We start from the raw sequence: 25,849 nt of genomic DNA, 5'->3' as shown, positions 1-25,849 counted from the left end.
CATTTTCTTGTTAAGCTGATTAATATGCATACGAAAAATGTATCTTACTCCCAGCTTGTTTCTTATTAGAGTATATGTCTACATATTTTGTCAGTCTTAGAGAAAGAAGAACTACAAGGTGTATAAACTCAAATGCCAATCAAATATATCAAAAAATGCTACTGAAGGGAACAATAGTTACAGATCTGACTGAATTTTATATCAGTCACCCCTTTGGAAACTCTCAGATCTATCCCCAATTCAAGACAAACTCTTCAAAGAATTATGTACTGCAAACATTATGTTGAACTCAAGTAAAGCATTCTAATTTTTTTCTTTGAGATACTATCGGGTTATTTTTAGAGATGTTTTGATCAATAGCCTTATGAAACATATGGCCATATAAACTGTAAAGATATTGCATTACTGAAGTGAAGCCCATTATTTTCTTTTTGAAGACTTACAGTAACATTTCTTTCTGCTTTCTAATACTAGAAGAACTGTACCTGATCAACGGGCTTGTTTTCATGTTTTAGGCATTGTTAATGTAAATGATCATGTTTGTATTTTTACATTGACAGAACACTTAACATGAACTTTGTGACCTACCACTAGATGTCCATAGGATTTTGGAGGATAATATATTTTTGAAATGGGCTAATCCTTTCCACAGCTTTTATTTTTATACTAATCTTTTATTTCATATTCTACTTCATTTTTTTCTATTATACCACTTAATAACTTTGAAGAATCTATTTTGTTCATTTAATAAATTTGAGGAACACTTTGTGATATAAAGTTTACCTTGTTGAATCACATACAAAAGACTGAATGCTTCTCTTAGCTTCTACAATAACTAACTCATGGACTGAGCTGATGGTTTTCAGAACTCCAGGATACTGTACCTGCCACTACTCCGATGATAGGTATGAGAACTATAAACACAAGGAGATAAAGGGCAATCAGTGCAGCCTTGAGGGACTTCAGTTTCTCTTGCAAGGAAGGGCCATTTTTAGGATCTAAAAAAACAAAAGCCCAACCTACTGTTAGAAAACAGCTTTCTTACTTAATTAAAATTTTTGTAATCTGCAATTATATTGTTACTACCAAGCATATCGAAATAAAAAGGGAAAGAAACATGTCCTTGTTTATTCAGTAGGAAACAAAAAGGAACAATCACAGACTAAGCCAATACAGGCATCACTATGGATATTTGATTTACTTACCCATAAATTAAGCATCCATGAAAAAGTGACTGTCCTCTACATTGTACTTGTCTCATTTGTGGGCATTAGTTGATAAATTTTAATATTCAAGCCAACATATGCAAACAGTTGTATTCTATTTTATATATGGGAAAATATTCTGGTTAAAAATAAAATCCCTCAAGTAACTATGTAACTATAATTTTTTTCTTATTTTAAGTCAGAGAAGAGAAACATCTATTTTCAATGATAATCATATATATTTTTTTTACAATTCCATCTCTATAACTTTGTATTTGAATACCTCATACGATATGAATGAAATGTAAAAAACAAATAAATAAACAAAATTATTTATATTTTGACTAAACTTTGGAATGGATCAATAAAGTCCATCTTCTGAATATATCAGAACATATTAACATTTTATATTTATTAATTTATAATAAGCAGTGATTCACAAAATGGATACTAATTGTGGAAAAGATAACTTGATATAGAGAGCATCTCCGGAGAAGAGGAAGACATTTCTTGAAGTGAATAAAATATTTATTAAAATATTTTCCCTATGGCCATTTTTCTTATTGCTTAATAAAAAGAAGTCAATTTTGTTTTCAGATTGTGAACTCCAAAATTAAAAACAAGAGTTCACACATAGTTCAATAATGTTCTATGAGGGAATGAAAGGAAAAGAAGATAAAGAAGAAGAAAAAGAAAAAAGAAGAAAAAATCTAAGGAAAAAAAATGAACAAGCCACAACACACGCAAGATGGGACATTTCATCCGCCAGAGTGGCTAAGCCAGAAACCCAGGAGCTGTTTGGTCCTCTATCTCCAATTCACAATCTCAGATTATCTGTATGCTGGCTTTTCAAAGCTCTCAAAAGTTTTATTTGGTTGTTTTGCCTGTTCTCTGTTCCTAATGAAGTTATCCTTCTTCCTCAGTCCCTCAACATCCCCACCTTTCAAAGCTTTTACTATTATCTTTTCCCCTTTTCTCATTGGTGCCACATCCCTCCATCCACTGTTAACACAGTAAATAAGATCCATCATGGCTTGGAGGTGTGGTCTCTGTTTCAGGTTTTTTATGTATGAATTCATATAGGATCCTATAACTTTGCATTTGCTGCTTCCTCTGACTGAAATATCTCTATGGATTCTTCTCCACCCACTGTTCAAGTGCACTTAAGGCTGTGCAGAATTAAAGTACTTCCATCTTGATACCTTAAATGAACCTGTTTAGATACAGCCAAATACTGCTTCTTTTAAAGGCTTATGGTAACCTGTACTAACATCTGTTTCCTCACTGTTGTGTGTTGAATTGTGTTTCTCAAAAAGACATTGTTGGAAACTTAACACTGGGTATCTGTGAATGTGAATTTATTTGGAAATGGGGTCTTTGTAGATATAACTAAACTAAAATGAGGTCATACTGGATTAGGTGGGCTCCAATCCAATGACAGATGTCTTTATGAGAAGAGGACATGGAGATACCAAGGGAGAGGACCATGTGAAGACAGAGGCAGAGATTGGAGTGATTCAGTTACAAACAAAGGGGTGGTACTAAGGATTACCAGGAGCCATTAGAAGCCAGAAAGAGTCAAGAAAGGCTTCTTAATCTAGAGCTTTCAAAGGGAGTATGGCCTTGATGACACCCCAACTTCAGACTTCTGCCCTTCAGAAGTGTGAGAGAATAAATGTCTGTTGTGTGAACCACCCACTTTGTGATCATTTGTTACAGCATTCCTGGGAAACTAATACAAGCACCTACACCCAGGATTTTCCAATATCAACTCATGGTGCTAGGATCATAGCATCTCTGGGACCTAGTCCAGTGTCTGGGAAATTAAAGAACTCAATCAGTATTGTAGATTAATTTAATCTATTATAATGGTTCCTTCCTTCAATTTAAGCTTATTTGGTACTCTCCTGCCAGAGAGTGAAAGACCTATTTATCCAATAAATATTATGTTAACATTCATACACAGTTAAGTTGTCTCAAGACTGTATTTTTCGTAGTGTCAATAACTCTAAGGATAACTTTCCTGGGCATCCCCCACTTCTGCTACTTACTTGGAGGTAGCAAAGCTGTCATTGATCGAGCATCAAACTTCACAGAGTCTGAACTATCAGCGTCCTGTCGTCGATCAAGAAAATCATCCCACTCTGCCATATTTCTATCAGACACATGGAAAAATATATTAATTACATAGGACCTTTGGGCACAATGTTTCCAATTGAATTTTATAATTAAAATTCCATTTAAGCAAGGAAACAATTAATAAACTACATTTACATATATACCATATATATATATATCAATATATTATACTTACCCATAAGTTTTAATTATAACAATAAAAGACGGACACATAGAACCTACTCATGTATCTTTCTATGCACAAATGCGTATCTGTGTTTGTAGGTGTGTGATTTTTGAGAGTGAAAAGTAGCTTTTCTTTTTTAGCTAAAAAATATTTTCCCAGTCCCTAGCCAGTGGTTCAGTGGATAGAGAGTCAGCCCAATATATAGATGGCCTGGGTTCAATTCCTGGTCTGGAGAAGCAACCATCTGCTTCTCTCCCCATTCTCTCACACTTCCCCTCCCACAGCCAGTGGTTTGCTTAGTTAGAGTGTTGCTCCAGGAGCTGAGGATAATTCAGTTGGTTTGAGGGCACCAGTCTCAGGTGCTAAAAATAGTTCTGGACTCCAGTATCGGCTCCAGATGGGGTTGCCGGTTGGATCCTGGTTGGGGTACATGCCGGAGTCTTCCTTCACTGTCTCCTTTCTTCTCACCTAAATTTAAATTTAAAACTATGCTTCAGCCCTGGCCGGTTGGCTCAGCGGTAGAGCGTCGGCCTAGCGTGCGGAGGACCCGGGTTCGATTCCCGGCCAGGGCACATAGGAGAAGCGCCCATTTGCTTCTCCACCCCTCCGCCGCGCTTTCCTCTCTGTCTCTCTCTTCCCCTCCCGCAGCCAAGGCTCCATTGGAGCAAAAAGATGGCCCGGGCGCTGGGCATGGCTCTGTGGCCTCTGCCTCAGGCGCTAGAGTGGCTCTGGTCGCAATATGGCGACGCCCAGGATGGGCAGAGCATCGCCCCCTGGGGGGCAGAGCACCGCCCCTGGTGGGCGTGCCGGGTGGATCCCGGTCGGGCGCATGCGGGAGTCTGTCTGACTGTCCCTCCCCGTTTCCAGCTTCAGAAAAAAAAAAAAAAAAAACTATGCTTCAAAGCTATAGGGACTTTGTGGCAAAGCTTTTTAACTTGGAACTTAGTTTATAGAAGATGAAATTAGAAAGCATGCAGCTAGATACACCAGCTGTGTAACTAGAAATCCTTTTTTCTCGGGCTGCTTACTGGCTCTGCTCAATGTATTTGACTATAGCTTTGGCCTTACTATTTGATATTATGACTTCATTTTTCACTTAAATGCAAAGCAAATATCTCAGATATATATTGTTTTTCCCAAGAGACAGAAAACAACTGTTTAACTGAAAAGAAAAAATAATTTTCCTTAGAACAAATAGTTGTGCAAAATGTGAAGCAAACATTTCCTGTGATCTTTTATCAGTGCTTCATGAATTAGTTTTTCTTTTGCCAAGGCTCCTGTTTACCACTTCGGAAAGATAAAATCTAGTCACTAGATTAGGAATCATAGGAAACACTTAGGGTTTTTTCTCTTCTTACATAAATTTATCTATTTCTTTTACAGGACTCATTATACATTGGCAGCATTACAAATATGTCTTTGTACCTTTTTAAGCACAATCCATATTCTATGATACAATCTATGCCTATGTCTCTTGAAGGCTTGATTAAAAACAGATTGATGAGCCCCACACCCAGCGTTTCCAATGTTTGGGTTGGGGGAGTCAGGAATTTGCAATTCTAACAACTCCTCTAGTAATGCTGCAGCTTTCAATCCGAGGACCACATTCTAAGAACAGTTTCCAAGAAAAGAGATTATATGACTTTTTCTTGGACTCAGTTCAGTTCATTTGATTGACAAATTTAGAATAAAACCAACATCTTCTGATGATTTTTTATTTTCTTTAATGCTGAGTTATGGATTTAGCACAGCCAAAGTTTAATTGAGTGCACTGGCAGCCTCAGGACAACAAATTCATATCTTGTCCAGGAAATAAAATCATTCACATGCAAACATTCGTCCTGCTCTGGGGAGAGGTATTGATAAGGAAAGAAGGGATGGACTCAACACCTGTCAATATATATTTTTAAATATTACCAAGGAGTTTCTTTACATTGCATTTTGCAATGACCGCCTTTGTCCATGCATCATTCTGTGAATTTGTTCATGAATCACTCTGAAAACTTACTTTTCTAAAATCTTGTTGATCTGATCAAGGAGTGTGCTCTTAAATGACTTGGCCACTAAGGAGGAAGAAAGTGAAGGAGGAAGGGATAGACACTACATCCTCCTTTCTGAGGCAGAAGCAAAGTAAAAGAAATAAATAATTATCTGGAGAAATTGATCATTTTAGGAAACCGACTTGGATAATTTAGATCCAGACTCCTCTAACATTTACTTACTTTTAATTCACTTTATTATTTGAATAGAATGACTTTCAAATCCTATTTGTTTCACTTGACAGGCAAAACAAATAATTTTTAAAAACTGAGATAACAATAAAGTTCAGCTAAATTAAATTTTAAAGCTAAGCTTCAAAGCTGTGGGGACTATGTGGCAAAGCTTTTTAACTTGGAACTTAGTTTTTAGATGATGAGATCAGAAAATACGCAGTTAGAGACACCTGCTGTGTAACTAGAAATCCCTTTTTCTCAGGCTGCTTACTGGCTCTTCTCAGTGTGTTTGACTATGACTTTCACCTTAATATTTGACATTATGACTCAGTATTTCACTTACCTACAAAGCAAACATCTCATATCTTTCAGTCATCTCCATGGGAATATTTTTGTTTTAAAGAAAAGTGAAATATTTTAAACCTGATAAATCTCTCTAGGATGTTAGGACAATGAAATATAAAATATACTTAATAAATACTATTTGTTGAATGAATGATCATATTTGTATTTTTTTCAGGTATTTGTCTCATATATTAGTGTTATTTTTGTTTTTATTTTTTTAAACAAGATGAATATTTGGAGGCAGGGGGACCAAAAAGATATGCTTCTTCTGATAATTTCTTGGGGAACAGGTTTTGTACTTAACTCGGATTTTTTTTCCTGTTCTATACTCTTATTATTCTTTTTACAGCTTCTTAGAACATGAAGCAAATATTATATTATGTCTGGGTGATTAAGCTACATTGTTGAGACACTGTCACTCACTGTCGCTGGTTCATTTTCCTTCTGTCAGGTCCAATGGGCTACTAGCTATGGCCATATCCCACTGCAGTCCTCAAGAGAACAATTACTAGCATTTTGGTTGGGACAATTCTTTTTTGCGAAAAACTGTCTTAGTTGTATAGAATGTTTATCACACCTGGTTGCCACCCACTAAATGTCAATAATGTCTCCTAATTGTTATATCACTGCTTCCTCCCTGAAAAAAAAATTCAAAGATTTCATCTCCACACATTTCCAAACACCCATTCCTTTTTGAGACCTTTCTTCAATACGTATCCCTGGTGTGGATCCCTTAGGCAATTAGACTGTTAACATGGAAAATGAAGATTTTTCCATGACTTTCAGCAATAATGCAGATTCCTCAAATTGTTTTTCAAATATCTCTCAAATCACTCCCTGTGTGTTTAGCCCTTTAAATAAATATTCACTATAAAACTTTGTTAAAGCGTAAAGGAATGTTTCTTACAGAAAACTTAAACATTTTATTATTCTAAAGAGAAAGAAAGTAGCAAATCCAGAATGATAGTACAGTGATATAATATTGGCCTCAATAAATCAAAATGAGTGTTATTTTTATCCATATACATGCTCAGAAGCTTCACATGTTCTTTTCAATAAATTGGCAATTTAAAACCCACAGGGTTTCCTTGGCTTAATGGACTTTTCTCAGGAGAAAAAGTCCACTTTTTTCTTCTCCTTGTTTTTTAAGGTGGCTCTAGAATACTAGATGTTACACAACACACAGAAAAAAAAATAGATGGGAAGCACTGGGATATTTTTCAATCAATAACTTTAAGATAAAAATATCTATCCCTTCATGAAGGCTAGCCCAACCGATTTCTATTATGTACCATTAATATCCAGTACTGTGCAAGGCACTAGAATGCCCAGACCAATGTGTATAGAATATCTCATGTACCAAAGATTTTATGCACCAATATGGAAGACTAAAATCTATAAATTATCACCAGTGTTTGATATATATTTATACATATATATAATATGCATTATATATTTATATCATATATTATATATATGTTATATATATACATACCCTTGCACACCAACTCCCTGGCTGCTACTGTGGAGGAGCCGAGCTGAGTCCAGCACCAGGGGACTCTTAGAGGCTTCCTCCCAAGGATCATCAAGACTGCCCTCTTGTGCCATCAGCAGCAGCATGTATGAGCTGTGCGAAAGCTTTTGTCAGAGGCTCAACCTGGAACAGCCTCCGGGCCAGTGAGAAGAGCTAGGGGATGGGGCCTCATCTCTTCCATGGATGGGTTGGGGCAGGAGGAGGCTGAACCCAGTGCCTTGTCCTCGGTGGGGGGGGGGCTCATTTTTCTTTCCCTCTCAACTCTGAGCCCCAGGGCAGCAGCCTGCTCCTTTGGGCCCACCAGGCCGGCCTCATAAAGCTTCCTACTGGTCCTCATCTGAAACCCTAAGGATCATCACTGTCCATCCCACTCCCAGTTCAAGACCAAATCTGTTAACGCCCCCCTGCCCCTCTTGCCCATTCCCTTGTGTGTTTTTTGTAGCTGGGCCCACCTGCAAAGGCCACATAACCCTAGGCCTGGGTAGTTTGAACCCAGCCATGTTAATTCCTTGAGTGTCAGGATGACAAATTTCAAAATATATACATAGCCACCTCAGATACCATTTTTGATTCAACTAATAATAATTTTTTGATACTACAACTAGCTACAATGGTGTATTTTCCACATCAATCTAACTTTTCCTCTTTTTCCAGGTATTTTGGTGTTGGGATATCATCTACTCATATAATCTGGTCATGATACTCATTTATTTCTGATTTTCATGCAGTGAGATACACACGATACCATCAGATATAAAGGTAACACAGAGATGGTAGCAACACACAGAGTCTTTTGACAGAGGCCAGGACTGTTCTAGCTTACTCTCACCCGGTAGATCATCTCATTGCAGAGTGACTCCTGACTTCCTCAGAGCCATTCCTTCCACTCTGTTGCATTTTTTTTTTATTTCAGCACATTTTTCTCTACCCCAGCTAGGCATCTTGGGTAGTAGCAATAGAGTTGGCAATTAAAGGAGAAAATCCAAGAAGCATTAAGAAAGAGAAAGAAATAATAAGAATTTATAAATAAGCATCAAAATGTAGCACTTTAACAAAGACTAAAAGAAAAAAAAATCAAACAATACTTTTCAGGCAAAAAAAAAATGGAGGATATAAACTTGAGAACAAACATAGTAACGGGCAAGTGCAGGAAGAAGAATCAGTATTAAGGTCAGGAAGAATCCCCAACACTGTGGTAACACAACAAGGCGGGTCATAGAATAGAAAAAATCGTTGCAAGGTATGCAAGACATCCACAACCTGCTACATGGACTTTGAACTCTTTTGCTGTTATGATGGAGACAGAGCAGATTCTTGAGAGATCAAGAAAAAGTAAAGGTATAAAACCAACAGGCCTTGAGCATATACTGAAGATCTGGTCGTGCTCATGCTTTCCTATTGAGAAGAGATACTAAAGATGGCACTGAGATGACACCCTGAGGGAAGTTTTTTTTTTTCCCTGTTTCTTCCTCATCTCCCAACTTACTGATACGGGAACACACATGTGCCAGGTCCTAGTTCCAATCCTCTTTCTATTTTTTACTCATTCCCTTGGTGTTCTCTCTAGCTTCATTGCCTTAAATCAAAACTATGAGGCTTGGTTAATGACTCTTCCATCGGTATCTGTTGCTCAGACTTCTCCTCTTAACTCCAAACCTGTATGCTACTGTATGTATGTAACTGCCTAACAGCATCACTACTTGGATTTCTTTATGGCCCAAACCCAGGGTCTTCCTGGTCTCATAATCCGCCTCTATTTTACTCTCACCTTCCCTACTACCATCCATCTGGTCAGAGTTCCATTGTCTTTCTCAACTGCTCTCTCAGCTTCATGCTTACCATTTTCATTGTATTTGCTTATTTATTCCCCACACTACCTTTAGAGTGTCCCTCTCACAAAGCAGGTAAGAGCATGTCACTTCACTGCTCAAAACCTGTGACCACCTGCCCATCTCACTCAGGTCCTGATTAAAACTCACTCTCTTAGACACACAGACATTTCTATAACCACAGATGTAAAATTACAACATATTTCTTTCATTTCCTCAAGTAATTCCTGGCTTGTTTTTTTTCCAAAAAAGCTTATCACTATCTAGCTTGAAATAGTTTTTTCTTATTCATCCTGTCTATTGTCGTTCTCCTGTCGCTCATGTTAGATCCATGATTCAGAAGTTTTTAATCTCTTCGTTTCAATGACCAGAAAGTTCTCGCCACTTGGTAGGTACCCAATTACATACATAAACACAATATAAGAAATGTCAAAAATAAATGAAAGATACTTTTTGCAAGATGACTCAGTTTCCTATATGAGGTTACGATGCAAGAATAGTTTGTATTTCACTAATGTGAAAATTTTAAAAGTTCTTCTTCTATAAACTGGAAAATAAAAAGGTTTTCTCTGAATTTTGTTTAAATAAGAAACTGAAACAAAATATTTTAGCCCCAAAGTTCCCACTAGACTTAATAGATTACTTCAGTTCTTTACTTTATTATTATTGTAATTTTTAAATAATTTTAAAGAACCTACACTAGGGAAGTTTTGTTAGCAGCCAGTGAACAATGTACATAATTAAAATGTGCCTGTATATGTTATTTCCAAAGTTAAGAGAAAAAGTAGCTTCACATAAAGTTACAATTCCAACCACATGTCAACACACTGACAAAAGACTGTGAAATCCTCGGAGTTTGTATAATTTATTAACAGCATGTTCTCATGAGAAGTGAAACACATGTCTGCAATATCAGCTTTTACTAAAGTGGGTGAAAAGTTTACAGCAGCTAAAACAGGAAACTCTTAGGACAGAATTTTACTGTTGCCGGTAACTGGCTTGAAAACATATTTTCTACCATTTTCCTGTTTATTTTTCATTATTATTTAAAAAATATAACAATATTAGAGATAAACTAGGACAAAGTTTTTATAATCATTTGCCCTAATTAAATAAAAAAAGCTTGATTTTTAGTATGAAACTTGAGTCTTTGTACCTATATATCCATGTTTCTTAGTTGATTCATGGTGACCTTATCATTTGGTGTTACCTATTTTCCTTAAAATCATATCAATATCTTTATACGTAAAACAATTTTATTTATTTATTTATTTATTTATTTATTTATTTTGTATTTTTCCGAAGCTGGAAACGGGGAGGCAGTCAGACAGACTCCAGCTTGCGCCCGACCAGGATCCACCCGGCATGCCCACCAGGGGGTGATGCCCTGCTCCTCTGGGGCATCGCTCTGTAGCGACCAGAGCCACTCTAGCGCCTGAGGCAGAGGCCAAGGAGCCATCCCCAGCGCCCGGGCCATCTTTGCTCCAATGGAGCCTTGGCGCGGGAGGGGAAGAGAGAGACAGAGAGGAAGGAGAGGGGGAGGGGTGGAGAAGCAGATGGGCGCTTCTCTTGTGTGCCCTGGCTGGGAATTGAACCCGGACTTCCTCACTCCAGGCCGTCACTCTACCACTGAGCCAACTGGCCAGGGCTGTAAAACTATTTTTAATTTAAAGTTGTGGATTATGTAACAACTTATCAAATATATGAATCTTATTTATGTATCCATTTTTCTATAATTTAAATTTTAAAAAAAGTTCTCTTCTTGGAAAGCAATATTTACTAAATAGATAATGCAAATATTTTTATAATTTATCTTCTTTTGAAATGTAACTTTAGGATAATTCATCATATGTTGAACTACCATTTAACAGAAAAACTATTTTTAATTTCTTGGTATCTACTGCCCTTTATAAACAGCTCATTATAAAGAAAGTACAAATTTACAAGGATTCCAGTCAGATAGGAGTACAGCACTTTTACACTAAACTCACACTGTTCAGTGATGATATTTATTTTAATAAGAGTTAATACCTCAAGGTGGCTTTTATTTGCATTCTTTGTTATTAGTCTGAAAGAGATATTTCCATGTAATTATTTATTTTTCTCCTTGGGTTTTGTTTATTCATATTAATTGCTTATCCATCCCCAGGGGATCTTTGTATAGCTATGAATAAGCCCTTGATATGCAACACCTATTTTATGCATCGTCTTCCATTGAAGACTCTTCCCTATTTAGATTTGTCATCAAACTCTTAAGGTTAACTTTATCTTTCAGATTGGGGGGTAAATAATAACTCTGTAACCTTTATTATTTAATAAAAAAATCTTTGATTTTGCATGAACAGATTTAAAATGTATATGAATTAAAAATAATTAACAGCCTGACCTGCAGTGGCGCAGTGGATAAAGCGTCGACCTGGAAATGCTGAGGTCGCCGGTTCAAAACCCTGGGCTTGCCTGGTCAAGGCACATATGGGAAGTTGATGCTTCCAGCTCCTCCCCCCTGTCTCTCTCTCCTCTCTGTCTCTCTCTGTCTCTCTATCTCTCCTCTCTAAAATGAATAAATTAATTAATTAATTAAAAAAAAGTATTTAAAAATAATTAACATATTTCTAAAACCAATAGCTCTCCACTTAAGGAATGTGTCCACTAAAAGAATTAAGGTTAAAAAACAGAAACAGCTATATTGTCCCTGATACTGCAGATGCTCACCTTTGGCAGAGAAGAAGAAAGAGCACCAATTTTTAAAAATGTATTTATTGATTTGAGAGAGACAGAGAGAGAGGTTGATCTGTTTCTGTATGTGCCCTGACCAGGGATCAAACCCATGACCTGTGCATATCAGGATAATGCTCTAACCAACTGAGCTATCCAGCCAGGACAGCATCAATTTTTCAATGTGAAGTCTAGTGTTCAGTATTGGTTGTGCTATTTCTGAATTGTGACCTTTGACAAATACTTTATTTTATTACAGCTTCTTTTTATATGTCAAATATGATTACAATTTCAGTTTAAAGAATTATGAGGATTTAAAATAATTTTTATAAATAGTCTGCTACACAGACAACCATCAATAATTGATAATTTTATTTTAAAAGACCTAATTCCTTTTTATCTGGACTTTTCTTATTTTATTCTGACAGTAACTCCATGAGATATATAGCAGTATTGTCCCCATTTTACAAGGCTAGGAAACCAAGACTTAAGAGGTTTAAATAACTAGTTACTGTTATAGAACTAGTGAGTGGAGAAGCTTGGATTTGTATGTAGGCAGTGTGCTTCCAGAATATCAGCTTCTAACTACTGCATAAAGCATTTATAATCTCCTTTCTATAACTTTTCTATCCCTACTCTCACATGGCCAATGAAACGCTAACCTCCATTTTATGCTGTGTAAATCTTATGCAGTCTTCAAGATGAAACTAAATTTTAACAAATTCATAATGACCTTTTTAATATAGTCCTTTCTCTCTTTTCTTTGAAGGAATTTTTCCCACTCCTATATTCCCATAAGCAGTTATCTGTATACTTACACACTAGTTACAGTACCAACTAGTATAACTAGTTAATATAAGATAAATTATAAGTTTATATATTCTATCATATTAAGGTGTTCAAGTTATATATATATATATACATTATATATATATATATATGCCTTAAATCATGAAGTCCCTGAAAACAGTGACTGTATTTTATATTCTGACTGTATATGTTCCTACATTTGAACATATATGCAATGAAGTGCATACACAGAGATGCACAACCTATAGTTCTCATGAGTATGTAAAGGCAATAAAAGGTATTAAGTTAAAGCCAAATGTAGAATGTGAAAATTAAGAAAGTGACTAAATGAAATGTTTAATCATATTTTGAATAAAACCAATATTTTTCAAGAAAAATACAGTTATATGCCAAAATTTTTTTACCAGTTTAATACTACAAAGTAGTATATTTCATAAAAATCTATGTACACAGATACATTATTCATTCATTGAAAACCTAACAAAAATTTCTGTCTTTTATTATTGAAACAACTGAACCAAATTATTAGTGGTAGGATTAAAAATACTACCAGAAATTATTGATTTTGCATATATGCATATATATATATATATCATACATCACAGACACACACAGACACAGAGTAGACACATATAATTAACAGAAACAGTTTTGGAAAATATTAAAATTAACTTTACCGTTTGTCCTCAAGACGGCTGAACTGATTTATCCACTTCCCACTCTTTACAATTGAAATGTAAAAATTTTATCACATAGTATTTCAGCATCTGATACATGAAGAAAGGAAATGACACATTGAGTGTTGAAAATCTTTCTTAACAAATAGTCTCACCAAAGCACAAGTTTGCAAAATCTAAATTTGTCAGATAACCCATTCCTCTTCCTATCTAGGACATTACAAAAGAAAAAGAGAAGTAAGATGAAAAAGAAACAAGGGTTATTAGAACAGGGTACATAATATACAGCAGATTAATTTTCCCTTTTAATGATATGTATGTCTGGACAGATACATGCAAAAAAAAGTGAACAGTAAGCATTTAGGATAGAACAAAGCATTCTTCATATTAAAGGTTTCCTCTTTAGTGAATAGACCCATCTCACTGAGTCAGCTACAGGGCAGCTGCCCACCTCCAGCTTCATTGCTGTCCCTCCTAAAGGGAGCAGGGAAAGGAGGGACTAAGAAACACCTGTGAAGGTCACAGGTCACAGGCCACAGGCCCACAGAAAGACTGGGATTTGATCCTAAAGTTACAGAACACTTCCGTCTGCATACTTTAACCCCTCCACCCCCAGCCGCAGGGCTCAGTTATAACAGTAGATTAGAGCTGCAAGTTTTTGTTTTAAGGGAAGTTTGCAGGGAAACCCGAATGACAACAGAGGAGATAAAAACAAGGACACTAGGGGAAGTTTTAACCTCTGTCAGCTACAGCCACTGCAAACACTAAACACAGCCCAATTTCCAGCCAGGTTATCAAAAAACCTCACCCTATGCCCTATTCACCTCAGTTCCTATTACCTAACCTATCCTTTCTGGCTTTCAACACAAAATTACAAGGTTGGCTAAAAAGCAGGAAAGTGAATCCCAGACCCTACAAGTCATGTTCCTTGGAAGATGATGGGAGACAAAGTGTGCAAAATATACTAGTGACTAATTTCCTCGCAAGCTCAGCTGACTCCCCAAAGCAGCATCCACAATTCACCCTTTCTTGTGACTCATGTCTTAATAAAAGGACACAAAAGTGCCAGTTAAGAAAAAAAAATGAATATGAGTTTGTTTTCAACTGATACTTTAAAAACATGAATGCTTATTGCTCTTGGTTTAGGAAAGGGCCCCTTTAGAACTAAAGTGACAGACCCACATATATAACTTAAATAAGCTTAAAAGTGGTAAAAGTGTACATTAATTTAAGTCTGAGCAAAATTTATTACATAAAATCCTACCCAGATGTTTCCTGGAATCATTGTGGGATGTCAGGCTAGGAGAGCAAGAAGAAAACAGGATTTATAGTCAAGAGAATTGGAGCAAAGTGGATATCATTGACTTTACAGCCATTTCTCATATTTCCAACCCTTTTCTTCTTGTCGCAAAAGTTCTTCATTGTAAAACGCAGAAACTTAAAGACTCTCCTTAAAATTATTTAGGGTCACCTGACCAGTAACAGAACATTAACTAAACCTATATTCTATAGTGTTCTTTCCATATGCAACATGGATACTTAGTTTTTGTGAACGTGCATAATTATTTGTCTACACTTCTCCATTTTCTCTCTTAAAATCTTTAGAAGCCATGGCTGATAATTACCAGCTGTGCTTCTAAAGTTCAGGTCTCTTTTGCTGTTTGATCTGCCTGCAATGGCTTTCAGAGAATAAGGGGTTCTTTTTCTTTTGTATTCTACATTTCTTGAGAGCACCACTCACTGATGAACTCTAACCAGGAACTAACTACGTGGTGAAGGTGATTCTGAGCAATGTAGCTCCCAGTATCTTCTCTGGGGCACAGAAACGACGTGAAGACAAGATCGTGATGCTGTGTAGTGAGGCAAAAAGCAGTATCTCATGCCTGGGAGATACTGCTTTAGTCTGGGAGCTCAGAAAGGACACATCATCTGAAGAAAGAGAGGACGCTGAATTGCTGAAGAGGGAGTGAAGATTCTGGATGGAGGAAACAGTGCATCCAAATGCCTGAAAATGGAAAGAACATGAAGAGCATCAAAGAAAGGCCAATGTGGCTGGGTGAAAAAGAAGAGAAGGAGGAGGAGGAAGAGGAGAAGGAGAAGGAGGAGGAGGAGGAGGAGGAGGAGGAGGAGGAGAAGGAGAAGGAGGAGGAGGAGGAGGAGGAGAAGGAGAAGGAGAAGGAGAGGAGAAGGAGGAGGAGAAGGAGGAGGAGGAGGAGGAGAAGGAGAAGGAGAAGGAGAAGGAGAAGGAGAAGGAGAAGGAGAAGGAGAAGGAGAAGGAGGAGAAGGAGAAGGAGAAGGAGAAGGAGAAGGAGAAGGAGAGGAGAAGGAGAAGGAGAAGGAGAAGGAGAAGGAGAAGGAGAAGGAGAAGGAGAAGGAGAAGGAGAAAGAGAAGGAGAAGGAGAAGGAGAAGGAGAAGGAGAGGAGAAGGAGGAGAAGGAAGAGAAGGAGAAGGAGAGGAGAAGGAGAAGAAGGAAGAGAAGGAGAAGGAGGAGGAGGAGAAGGAGGAGGAGGAGGAGAAGGAGAAGGAGGAGAAGGAGGAGAAGGAAGAGAAGGAGAAGGAGAGGAGAAGGAGGAGGAGGAGAAGGAGAAGGAGAAGGAGAAGGAGAAGGAGGAGAAGGAGGAGAAGGAAGAGAAGGAGGAGGAGGAGGAGAAGGAGAAGGAGGAGGAGGAGGAGGAGGAGGAGAAGGAGAAGGAGAAGGAGAAGGAGAAGGAGAAGGAGAAGGAGAAGGAGAAGGAGGGAAGAAGGTAGCAAGCATGGTTCCAGATGAGGCTGAGGGTTAGGTAGGAGGCCAGCAGAGTGAGAGGTTTTCCTTTATTTTAAGAGCAGTGCCAATACATTAATGATTGTGAAGTGGGATTAAGGAGACATGTTTGGATTTGGAAAGCAGACTACTTCATAGTGCAATGTGGAGAATAAATGGAGGTGGGAGGTTAGATTAAGGGCAAGTAGATTGGTGAGGAAGGTGCTGTACGAGTACAGGGGAAACTGATGGCGGCTTGGACTTGGGTGGCATGAAGTGGGAATGGGGAGAAGTGGATAGAGATATTAAAAGGCAATTTTAATGGGACTTAATATTGAATGTGATGGTGAGAGATAGTAGGCTTGACACTTTCTCATTTCCTACTCCAGATATACTCTTTATCTCTTTTCACCCTTCTAGTGTCTCCAACAAGCTCACCTTTTTGTACTCCCTTGACCTGTGGCTTCCAATCAGGCCTGACAAACAGGCAGCCCAGCAGGAGTTTTGTGGAAGGAAGGAGAGTTAGTTCTTCATGGTAATTGTCTAGAAATAAAATAAATATTTTTTTTGTCTGGGAATGTTAGATGGCCTCTCAAGGAGCTACTTGACCCATAGAAACAGAAAATTTCTGGATTTGGTAGGCAGAAACTTAACTTTCATTATTATAACTTAAATATCTTATACAGTTCCAAAAAGTGAGAATAAAAACTGTTCCAACAGGATTTAAGTGATGGAACCCTTGAGGAAGCCACGAGTGGTTAGATTTGTGGTAGGCACAATAATGCCCCCTGCAAGCAGATAGCCTCATCCTAATTTCTAGAACAATGTTATGTTACAGGGCAAAGACAAATTTAAATTCCTCCTGGAATTAAGGTGGCTAATCACCTGAAATTAAAATAAAGAGATTATTCTGGATTATCTGAGTGGGTCTAATGTAATAATCAGAATCCTTAAAAGTAGAAGGGAAGGCGGAAAAGAATCAGAAAAAATGATGTGATGATGGAAGAAAGCCCAGAGAAATACAAGGTTGCTGACCTTGGCAATGAAGGCAGAGGGCCACTGAAGTTGCGGTGCCCTCTAGAAGCTGGAGAAGGCAAGGCCATATTTCTCCCTAGAGCATCCAGAAAGTCATGCAGCTCTGCCAACATGATTTTAGCCCAGTGAGATTCATGTTGGACATCAAACTTATAGAAGTATGAAAAAATAAATTTATGTTTCTTTAAGACACCAAGTTAATTGTGTCTGTTAATTTATTATTGCAGCAGTAGGAAAAACTAATGCAAGACTGCATTCATTTCCTAGGGCTGTCACTGAATATATTACACTGGGTTGTGAAAACAATAGAAATGTACCTCTCATAGTTCTGGAGATTGAAGTCCAAGACCAAGGTGTCAGCAGGTGTGATTTGTTCTGAGCATTCTCCTTGACTTGCAGAGAGCTGTCCTTTTGCTTCTGCTTTACATGGTGCTTCCCCGGTGCTCACACTCCCCTGTTGTCTTCCTATGCCCTTCTGTATTTGACTTCCTCTTCTAAGGGCATCAGTCAGATTGGATTCATCACCTCTCTCAGGGCCCTATCTCCAAATCTGGTCACAGTTTCAGGTACTAGGGCTCAGGGTTTTATCATGAACTTTCGGGGAACACAATTTAATGGATAATAAGGACTATTTTATGAACCTCCCTTGATACCATCTCCAGAGGGTCCTGAGATAATATACCCAGGGGACTTATGGGCCTTGTAAATTAGAAGCTCTGAACTCACACCATTTTGGATGCTTATAAACCATCTTGGCCCGGGTCCTTCCAATAATCAAGTTGTCAGGATGACCTTCTCTGGAGAAAGCTGGGCAGTCTCTTCCACCAGCTAGTACATGTGAAAAGAGATCTTGCAGCAGAGATGGGAATGACTCCTGAGCTCCACAGGGATGATCTGGGGATTGTTGCTAATGAGTTTTCAATATGTCAACAGCAGATGTAGCCACTGAAACTTCTTTTGGTGGCCCAGCCAGTCATCTGGTGGCACACTGGTGGCACTTGACATGTACCATCCTTCTGAGAAAACAAAGGCTCAGAGAATTAACTTCTTAGTCAAGATCATAAGGACTGGTAAAAGTTCAGTTTGCATTAGGACCCAACTTGTTTGTTACTTGAGCATTGTTTGCAGCACTTTACTACCGGTAAATATGATGATGGTAACTGAAGTGAGGCATTAGAGACCCGCTCTGTTTCTGCTCATTTCCCATGGTGAGTACCACTGTGGGAGGCAGGGTCCTTGCAAGCTCCAGCATTTCTCTCTTCCTGACTCTTGATAACTGGAGCTCAGACTATGAGTTAAGCCAGGCCAGGACTTTATCCTGCCTGGATTTTGAGTCCTGAAAAAAATAAAACAAAGACATTAGGTTAGGTAAGAAATGATTTGTGGCAATGCTAGAAAGGAGAGTCCAGAGTAAGATTTACTGTTAAGAATCCTGTGTTGGTGATGCTGTAAGAACTATTCTAAGTAAAAGAGGCTTAGGGCCTGTGTACTGAGCCGTCTTCTTGCCCTTTTCTCAGCCTTCCTACTGATTCTAGGAGGGATCAGATAGTCTGTAGTGAAGTTCTTTGTTGCTTACATTAGCCCGAGTTTTTACGTACTGCAGTGGTGATGGTATCGTGTGTAACCAAATAAAAGCTCATGTAGAGAAACCAAATAGTCTCAAGAATACTGAATACCCTGGCTAATCACCATTGTCTAGAACTTTTCTTTCCCTATTTTCCAATTCAGTTGTTAAAAGTTTAAAATTCAATAGTTTACCCTATCCTAATGGTCACTTTGTAAATGGCATGCTATCTCTATGGGGTAAGGGACAGTATGAATAGAGTCTTACACGAAAATGGGTCACCTTCTATTTCTCCTCATTAGACTGTATAGGATGTATTATGAATACAAGATACACTTTGTGATTGTTAATAATGTTCTTTTAAAAAAATATTCACTTAGTCCTGAATGATTTATGGGGAAACACCATAATTTATTAAGTCTACAATAAAGAAAATAGAGAGAATGTCATTAATTAGGCTCAGATGACTGAACAGATCTGATGAAGTCCTGCAGTTCTCTGCAGGACAAGAGCGTCATTCAAAAAGAAACCTACTAAGGAGAACAGTGACAGTGATAATAAGGAGAAAAGGAAATGGCCACTTTCCACCATTAGCCAGCGTGAAGGATACCCCACAAAGGGCAAAAGCAACACTATCTTTTGAAAAATAGTTCAAAGAAGAGAACGATTCAGGAAAATGAAAAAAAGAAAGAAGTGTAAAGCGCTCAAGTTTGCATCTTCTTTATAATATAAATGAAAATTGCAATGCTTTATATGGAACCTTTTATTATTTAGATAGGAATAAAAATTATTTTAAAACATTTCTTTGTGTTTGAAACCCAAGATTTGCCCAGTCAAGGTACATAAGATAAGCAACTTTACTACGAGTGGATGTTTCCTGCTCCTCACCCCTTCTCTCTCTCCTTCTCTGTCTCCTTTTCTCTCTACACTCTTTTAAAAAAAATCAATAAATAAAATCATTTTTAAAAAGTCAAAATTTTCTTTGCAAACCAAAGCTTTTGAAATTTAAACAAGTTTTTTTCCCATCTATCATAATGCTCACAACAAATTTACACAGAGTCACGTGGCATTGATCGTAAGCAAAGGGAACAGACTTCCTCAGCTGTTTTTGCATCACATAAAAGAGGTTTTTTTGTTTGTTTGTTTTTTTACAGAGACAGAGAGTCAGAGAGAGGGACAAACAGAGAGGAAGGGAGAGAGATGAGAAGCATCAATTCTATGTTGCGGCACCTTAGTTGTTCACTGACTGCTTTCTCAAAGATGTCTTGACTGGAGGCTACAGCAGAACAAGTGACCCCTTGCTCAAGCCAGCAACCTTGGGCTCAAGCTAGTGACCTTGGACTTCAAGCCAGTGACCTTTGGGCTCAAGTCAGTGCAGCAACCATGGGGTCATGTCTATGATCCCACGCTCAAGCCAGCGACCTTGGGCTCAAGCTGATGAGCCCGCACTCAAGCCAAATGAGCCTGCACTCAAGCTGGTGACCTCAAGGTTTCAAACCAGAGTCCGCCTTGTCCCAGTGCAATGCTCTATCCACTGTACCAGTGCCTGGTCAGGCCACATAAAAGAGATTTTATTTGTTTGTTTGATTTTGTTTTACTGCAGTGCACACCAGCACATACAATACTCCAGCCTGTCTCTAGAACCTATACCTAAACACTTTTTTCTTACCTGTTCACATATACACTGGCTAAGTCAAAGGAAAGAGATTGAGAAAATCACTTACTGACATTATGTTTATGTCTCCAATTAAACTCCTGGCATCCAAATCACCTGCTGTATTTACACAACATTGGAGGAAATGAGCTAGGTGAGGCCTCTAATGATAGAATATAAACCAGCTAGTAAAAAATTATTCAGGAAAGAAACATGATGTTATTTATTTTAAAAACACATTATAGAATCTTCAATGTTTTCTAGAAACCTAACATTTTTATTTTCTCATGATAACTTACTCATGGTTATACATAAGATCCTTATGTAAACAGCATGGAAGATAAAGTATGAATGCTAATACAGGCTGTCGACTGCATCTTGCCTCTGGAATTTGCTGTGACATCAGGGAAATTATTTTACCTCAGTTTTTCATCAACAAAATGAGAATTTAAAGAAGAACCTATTAGAACTGAATAATTTAATATTTAAAACACGAGTTTAATAGTGTTTGGCATCTAATAGTACTCTATAAGTGTATCGTTAACAGCAAATAGAAATGTTAGAATTTAAAATTGTAAAATCAACATTGAATTTTCTTCATTAATATTACAATTTTTTCTAAAAGAACATTCTCTTATGAAATATTACCTAATTAGTAATATTCATTGATCATTAGTAGCTTATTTCTTACAATGACATGTTATTTTACCCAGTAAACTCAACTATGGACTTTGTTTTGAGGTAAACTAGATGGGCTATTATATTTTCTATTCTCTTAGCTATTTCTCTCCTGACAGAATTTTTTATCCTTGATAATTCAACAGTTCAAGTGAATAACTTAAATCTGATAATAAGTGGAAAGATTTTTGTTATGTATATTATCATAATTGATTCGCTTATGAAGTCTAGCATTATAACATCATGGGGAAAACATCACATATTCTAGAACCAAACTTTGAATTCTGGATCTATTCTTATTAGTTATGTGACTCTGGGCAAGTTATTTCACCTCACTGTGTCTCAATTTTGCTCATCTCTCAAACAGGATAATATAAGAGTTATCTCATAGGTTTATTGTGAAAAATAAATAAGTGCATAGCAGTGTTTTTATAAGGGTTATCATTATTGGTGGTATTATTATAATAATTCTTATCGTGATGTCATTATATTTTAATTTTTGGTATCTATTTCTGGGCCTTTAAAATGTGTATTGGCTATAATTTTAGACAGATGTCTACTTCTTTGACATTACTCATATTTCAAAAATATGCTTATTGAGGATCTATTATAAGTTAGCCAATATGATAGACATGTGGGCAAAGTAAATACACAATAAAACACTCCTTGTGTGTAGGTTTATAATCTAGAAGGGGTATATATATTGGAAGCTATTGTTAGTACTCATCAATAATATGGTCTCTTTTTCTTTCTGGGTATTTGTAAGGTCACATTTTCAGTCAATTTTGCATGCATGTGACTGTTATGGCTGATAAAATATGAAATGAGTCACTTTGGGGCTAAAGCAATAGAAAGTACAAGCTCAAGTAGAAAAATCCTGCTAGACTCTCAGAACTATCAAGATTATTCAACATTGGATCACACATTGCAAAGAAATGACATGATACCAAAAGTAACATACTATAACATGCAAAGAACATAGTACATTTAAATTAGTATTGAAAATATAATTTCTTAAAGTAGTAACTTATTCTTTCCAAATAAAATAAGATACTTCAAAGTTTTTAAAAATTTCACAAAATGAAACTCAGAATAGTTTCTAAAATGGCAAATAAAATGGTTTATAGAACTCTCTTGTAATGTTTTGGAATATCTTCAGAATTAAATCAACTTTTTAATATTCATCATAGGAACTTAAGTCATATTTTCTGTTATATACTAAAACAAAAATAAAATTGTTGAAATGTATATGCATTTATATTGAATCATGGGCTCTAATAAAATAAATTTTATTTAAAAAATACAGCATGTTTCTCAAGACATTAGTATCAAATGTTTACTAAAATCTGAATTATCTTATCCTTAGAGTATGAGTCAACAAACTGTGACCAACTTCCTGTTTTTATGAATAAAGTTTCACTGGATACATCCACATCCATTTGTTTACATATTGCCCATGGCTGCTTTTGCTACAACATCAGAATTAGGCATTTGTGATAGAGAGCATATGTTCCACAAAACCTGACTTAATTAATATCTCTTTCAAAAAAAATTTGCTAACATCTGTTAACAGATTTAAATTTTTCTATTAATTTAGTAATTTTGAATTTAGAATTTCATGTACCAAAATAGAAATGTATGTTCCTTAATGTATTTAAACACTTTAAGCAGAAAGGCATTTAATTCAAAGAATAAAGTATCAAAATAATATATACAAACCCACTTTCAAATACAGAATGTCTATAAAGTCATGGTGCACTTTTGACCGGTCACAGGAAAGCAACAAAAGACGATAGAAATGTGAAATCTGCACCAAATAAAAGGAAAACTCTCCCAGTTTCATACCTATTCAGTGCAGTTCGATGTGGGCTCATGCACAGATTTTTTAGGGCTCCTTAGGTAGCTATCCCGTATAGCCTCTACAGACTCATCACTGACTGATGGCCTACCAGAATGGGGTTTCTCCACCAAACTGCCGGTTTCCTTCAACTGCTTATCCCACCCAGTAATGTTATTCCTATGTGGTGACGAATCATTATAAACGTGCTGATATTCACGTTGCATTTTAGTCACGGATTCTAATTTAGTGAGCCACAAAACACAGTGAACTTTCCTCTGTACCGTCCACATCTCGACTGGCATGGCCATGGGCTGCTCCACTGTATACACGGTGTTTCGTCGTCATCTGCGCATGCGCACATGCTGCCACATCATCCTACAGAAACTGGGAGGGTTTTCCTTTTATTTGGTGCAGATTTCACATTTCTATCGTCTTTTGTTACTTTTGCTCCTGTGACTGGTCAAAAGTGCACCATGACTTTATGGACACACTGTAGAGTGGGAATATTTATCCCAGAGCAACCATTTTGCAAGTATTTTACTCCACAAACTTTTGCAAGGTTAAAACTGGGTAAAATAGCTTTTGGACTGGGCCAAAATCAGCATTGTAGCCCAAACAACTGTTTGCAAAGTGAACAAGAAAGCAGATTTTATGACTGCCGGATTGAATGACATTCCTTAGAATTAGCATCAGTATATTAGTTTATCTGTATCTGTAGAAATTCTTTCCTTCTTTTCAGGTACTTGCCCCCTTCCCTTTCTCATAAATCCCACTTGCCTTCACTTCCTAATCAAAACACTATTTAGGTTTCTGCCTGAATCAGTGCTTTCCAAATAGCTACTATTTTATATCTCAAAGAAATGCTCGTTGCCTCTCACTTTGGTCTTTTATTTTTAGTTAACAAAGGTATCTGCAATAGTTGGAAACATTGAAGGGGACCAAATCTAGTTGGGGGTTAATGAAATGTCTCCCAGACAATTAGAAACTTAGTTGACAAATCTTAAATCTTTACTTTATCTCCTAAGGAAATAGGGAGTCTTTTTCACAGACAATTCCCAGAGGCAGATGGTCTCAGAGGGGCCAGGTCCTGGCTGTTTTGAAGATTTGCCAAGGACACCAGATAGGACCATGCTAACTGGGCCTTTGTCAACATCAGAAGAACTTGTGGGGGAAACATTTCTGCCAACTGAACCCTCATCTCCTGCACAATAGTACCTGACTAACTGCACAGACTTTGCCCCTGACCCCTATAAAAACACCCAGCACCAGGAGAGTGTTAAGGCTGCTCTTTTGGACTGGAGTTCCCTGCTTTCTCAGTTTGCTGGCAACGCGAATAAAAGACCCTCTTCTATCACTCAGAGCCATCGCTGTGATTGATTGGCAGTGATGGGCGACTCGGACTGTTACCAGAACAAGTGAATACTTTTTTTATAATTAAAAAATAAAGATCTGGGTTTTCTTGTGTTTTTTTAACATTATCTCGGCTATTCTTAAATATAAACAAGCTAGCTGTTCTCTAAAAGCAATATCCTGTTTCAAGTTCTTATTTAAGTCCTAGAGGGTTGAAAACTTCTAAATTTCTTCTTTCATAATTTGCTAATACCTTGGATAACTGGGACACCTGTGTGCAACTTAACCATATTTGCATGTGAGTTACTCTAATTTGGGAATACAACCAATTAATAATTGTAGTTCTATGACTTTTTAAAAAAATCTCATAATTCATTTGTAAACATTTTAGATGTGAGTCAGCAAAAGTTTTCATATACAATTCCACCTTATTTCAAAGGATGGATCTTCATTTAAAAAAGTTTGACAGGCAATATAAAGTATACCTTAACATTTAGGGTAGTTGAAGTTGAGAATGAAAAATTTTCAAGTTAATTTAAGACTAATCACAAATACTTTCACCTTTCCAGGCAGTCCAATCCTTGGCCTTTTCACTTTTCCCCCCAATTTTTTTAGTCTTTCTTTATCTGCCTTTATCATTCTTGACTAGCCAGAAGAAAATGTTTAACCATTAGAACTACTTTATCAGTAACAATTTCAACAAAGTTTCCTTTATCAGTTGAGTGGCTGTCCTTCAAGTCTCCCAACTTTGATCAAACCTAGGACCTAACTCCTTTGCTCCTGCTCCAACGCTGATGAAGGATATATAAGACACAGAGGGTTGTACTACAAACTCTTCATTTCCCATTGGAATGAACCTTCTTAGTCTGTCAGTCTTTTTACTAGTCGTTATTTTATTTCTCTTCAGCATCTAATCTAAGCCTTTGGTAGCCTTTTCAACTCCTATCAAACCTCCCTTTTCCTTTGCACTCAGCAAAATGTTTAACAGCATATTTTCCTGAAAAAAAAAATGTGATTAAAAAGCTTGAATTTCCTTCAATTACTGACTCCAAGATGCACGCTTTCCTGTTGGTCTTTATCAAGCTTGTCTCCATGTCAGAGGATGACTTTGTCCCTATAATTACTGTTGTTCAAAATTATATTTACCTCTGTCTTTAATGAAATATCTAATTGTTTACTGGATGGCCACAACTTGCACCATTAATAGAATCTCTAATATAATACTTCTAAAATCTTTTATTTCAATCCTTCCTTTCAAAAATAATTCTTATTCTAGACCATTTTCCCTTCTCAGTAAATGCTGCCAGCCTCCTTTGTCCAGGTGCTTGAGACATACACTAGAATCATCACTGCC

At 37.0% G+C, this 25,849-nt stretch overlaps 1 protein-coding gene across 3 annotated transcripts in view; it reads right to left on the bottom strand.

Moving 5' to 3' along the window:
• MSR1 (macrophage scavenger receptor 1) overlaps nucleotides 1-13,771 on the bottom strand; it is a 77,934-nt gene extending 64,163 nt beyond the window's left edge. For 2 of the 3 annotated variants that reach the window (XM_066380245.1, XM_066380246.1), the window contains exons 1-3: nucleotides 13,634-13,771; nucleotides 3,257-3,360; nucleotides 885-998 (exon numbers count right to left, since the gene is read on the bottom strand). In XM_066380245.1, the coding sequence (XP_066236342.1) occupies nucleotides 885-998; nucleotides 3,257-3,356 (214 nt within the window). In that variant the 5' untranslated portion in view covers nucleotides 3,357-3,360; nucleotides 13,634-13,771. The remainder of the gene's footprint in view (nucleotides 1-884; nucleotides 999-3,256; nucleotides 3,361-13,633) is intronic. The other variant, XM_066380247.1, reaches the window with a different exon arrangement.
• Nucleotides 13,772-25,849: the final 12,078 nt, after the last annotated feature.

Source organism: Saccopteryx leptura, chromosome 4, assembly GCF_036850995.1.
Source record: "Saccopteryx leptura isolate mSacLep1 chromosome 4, mSacLep1_pri_phased_curated, whole genome shotgun sequence".
Classification (NCBI taxonomy): domain Eukaryota; kingdom Metazoa; phylum Chordata; class Mammalia; order Chiroptera; family Emballonuridae; genus Saccopteryx; species Saccopteryx leptura.
Note: the sequence above shows the minus strand (reverse complement) of the source record. Positions and strands in the feature narration are given on the sequence as shown.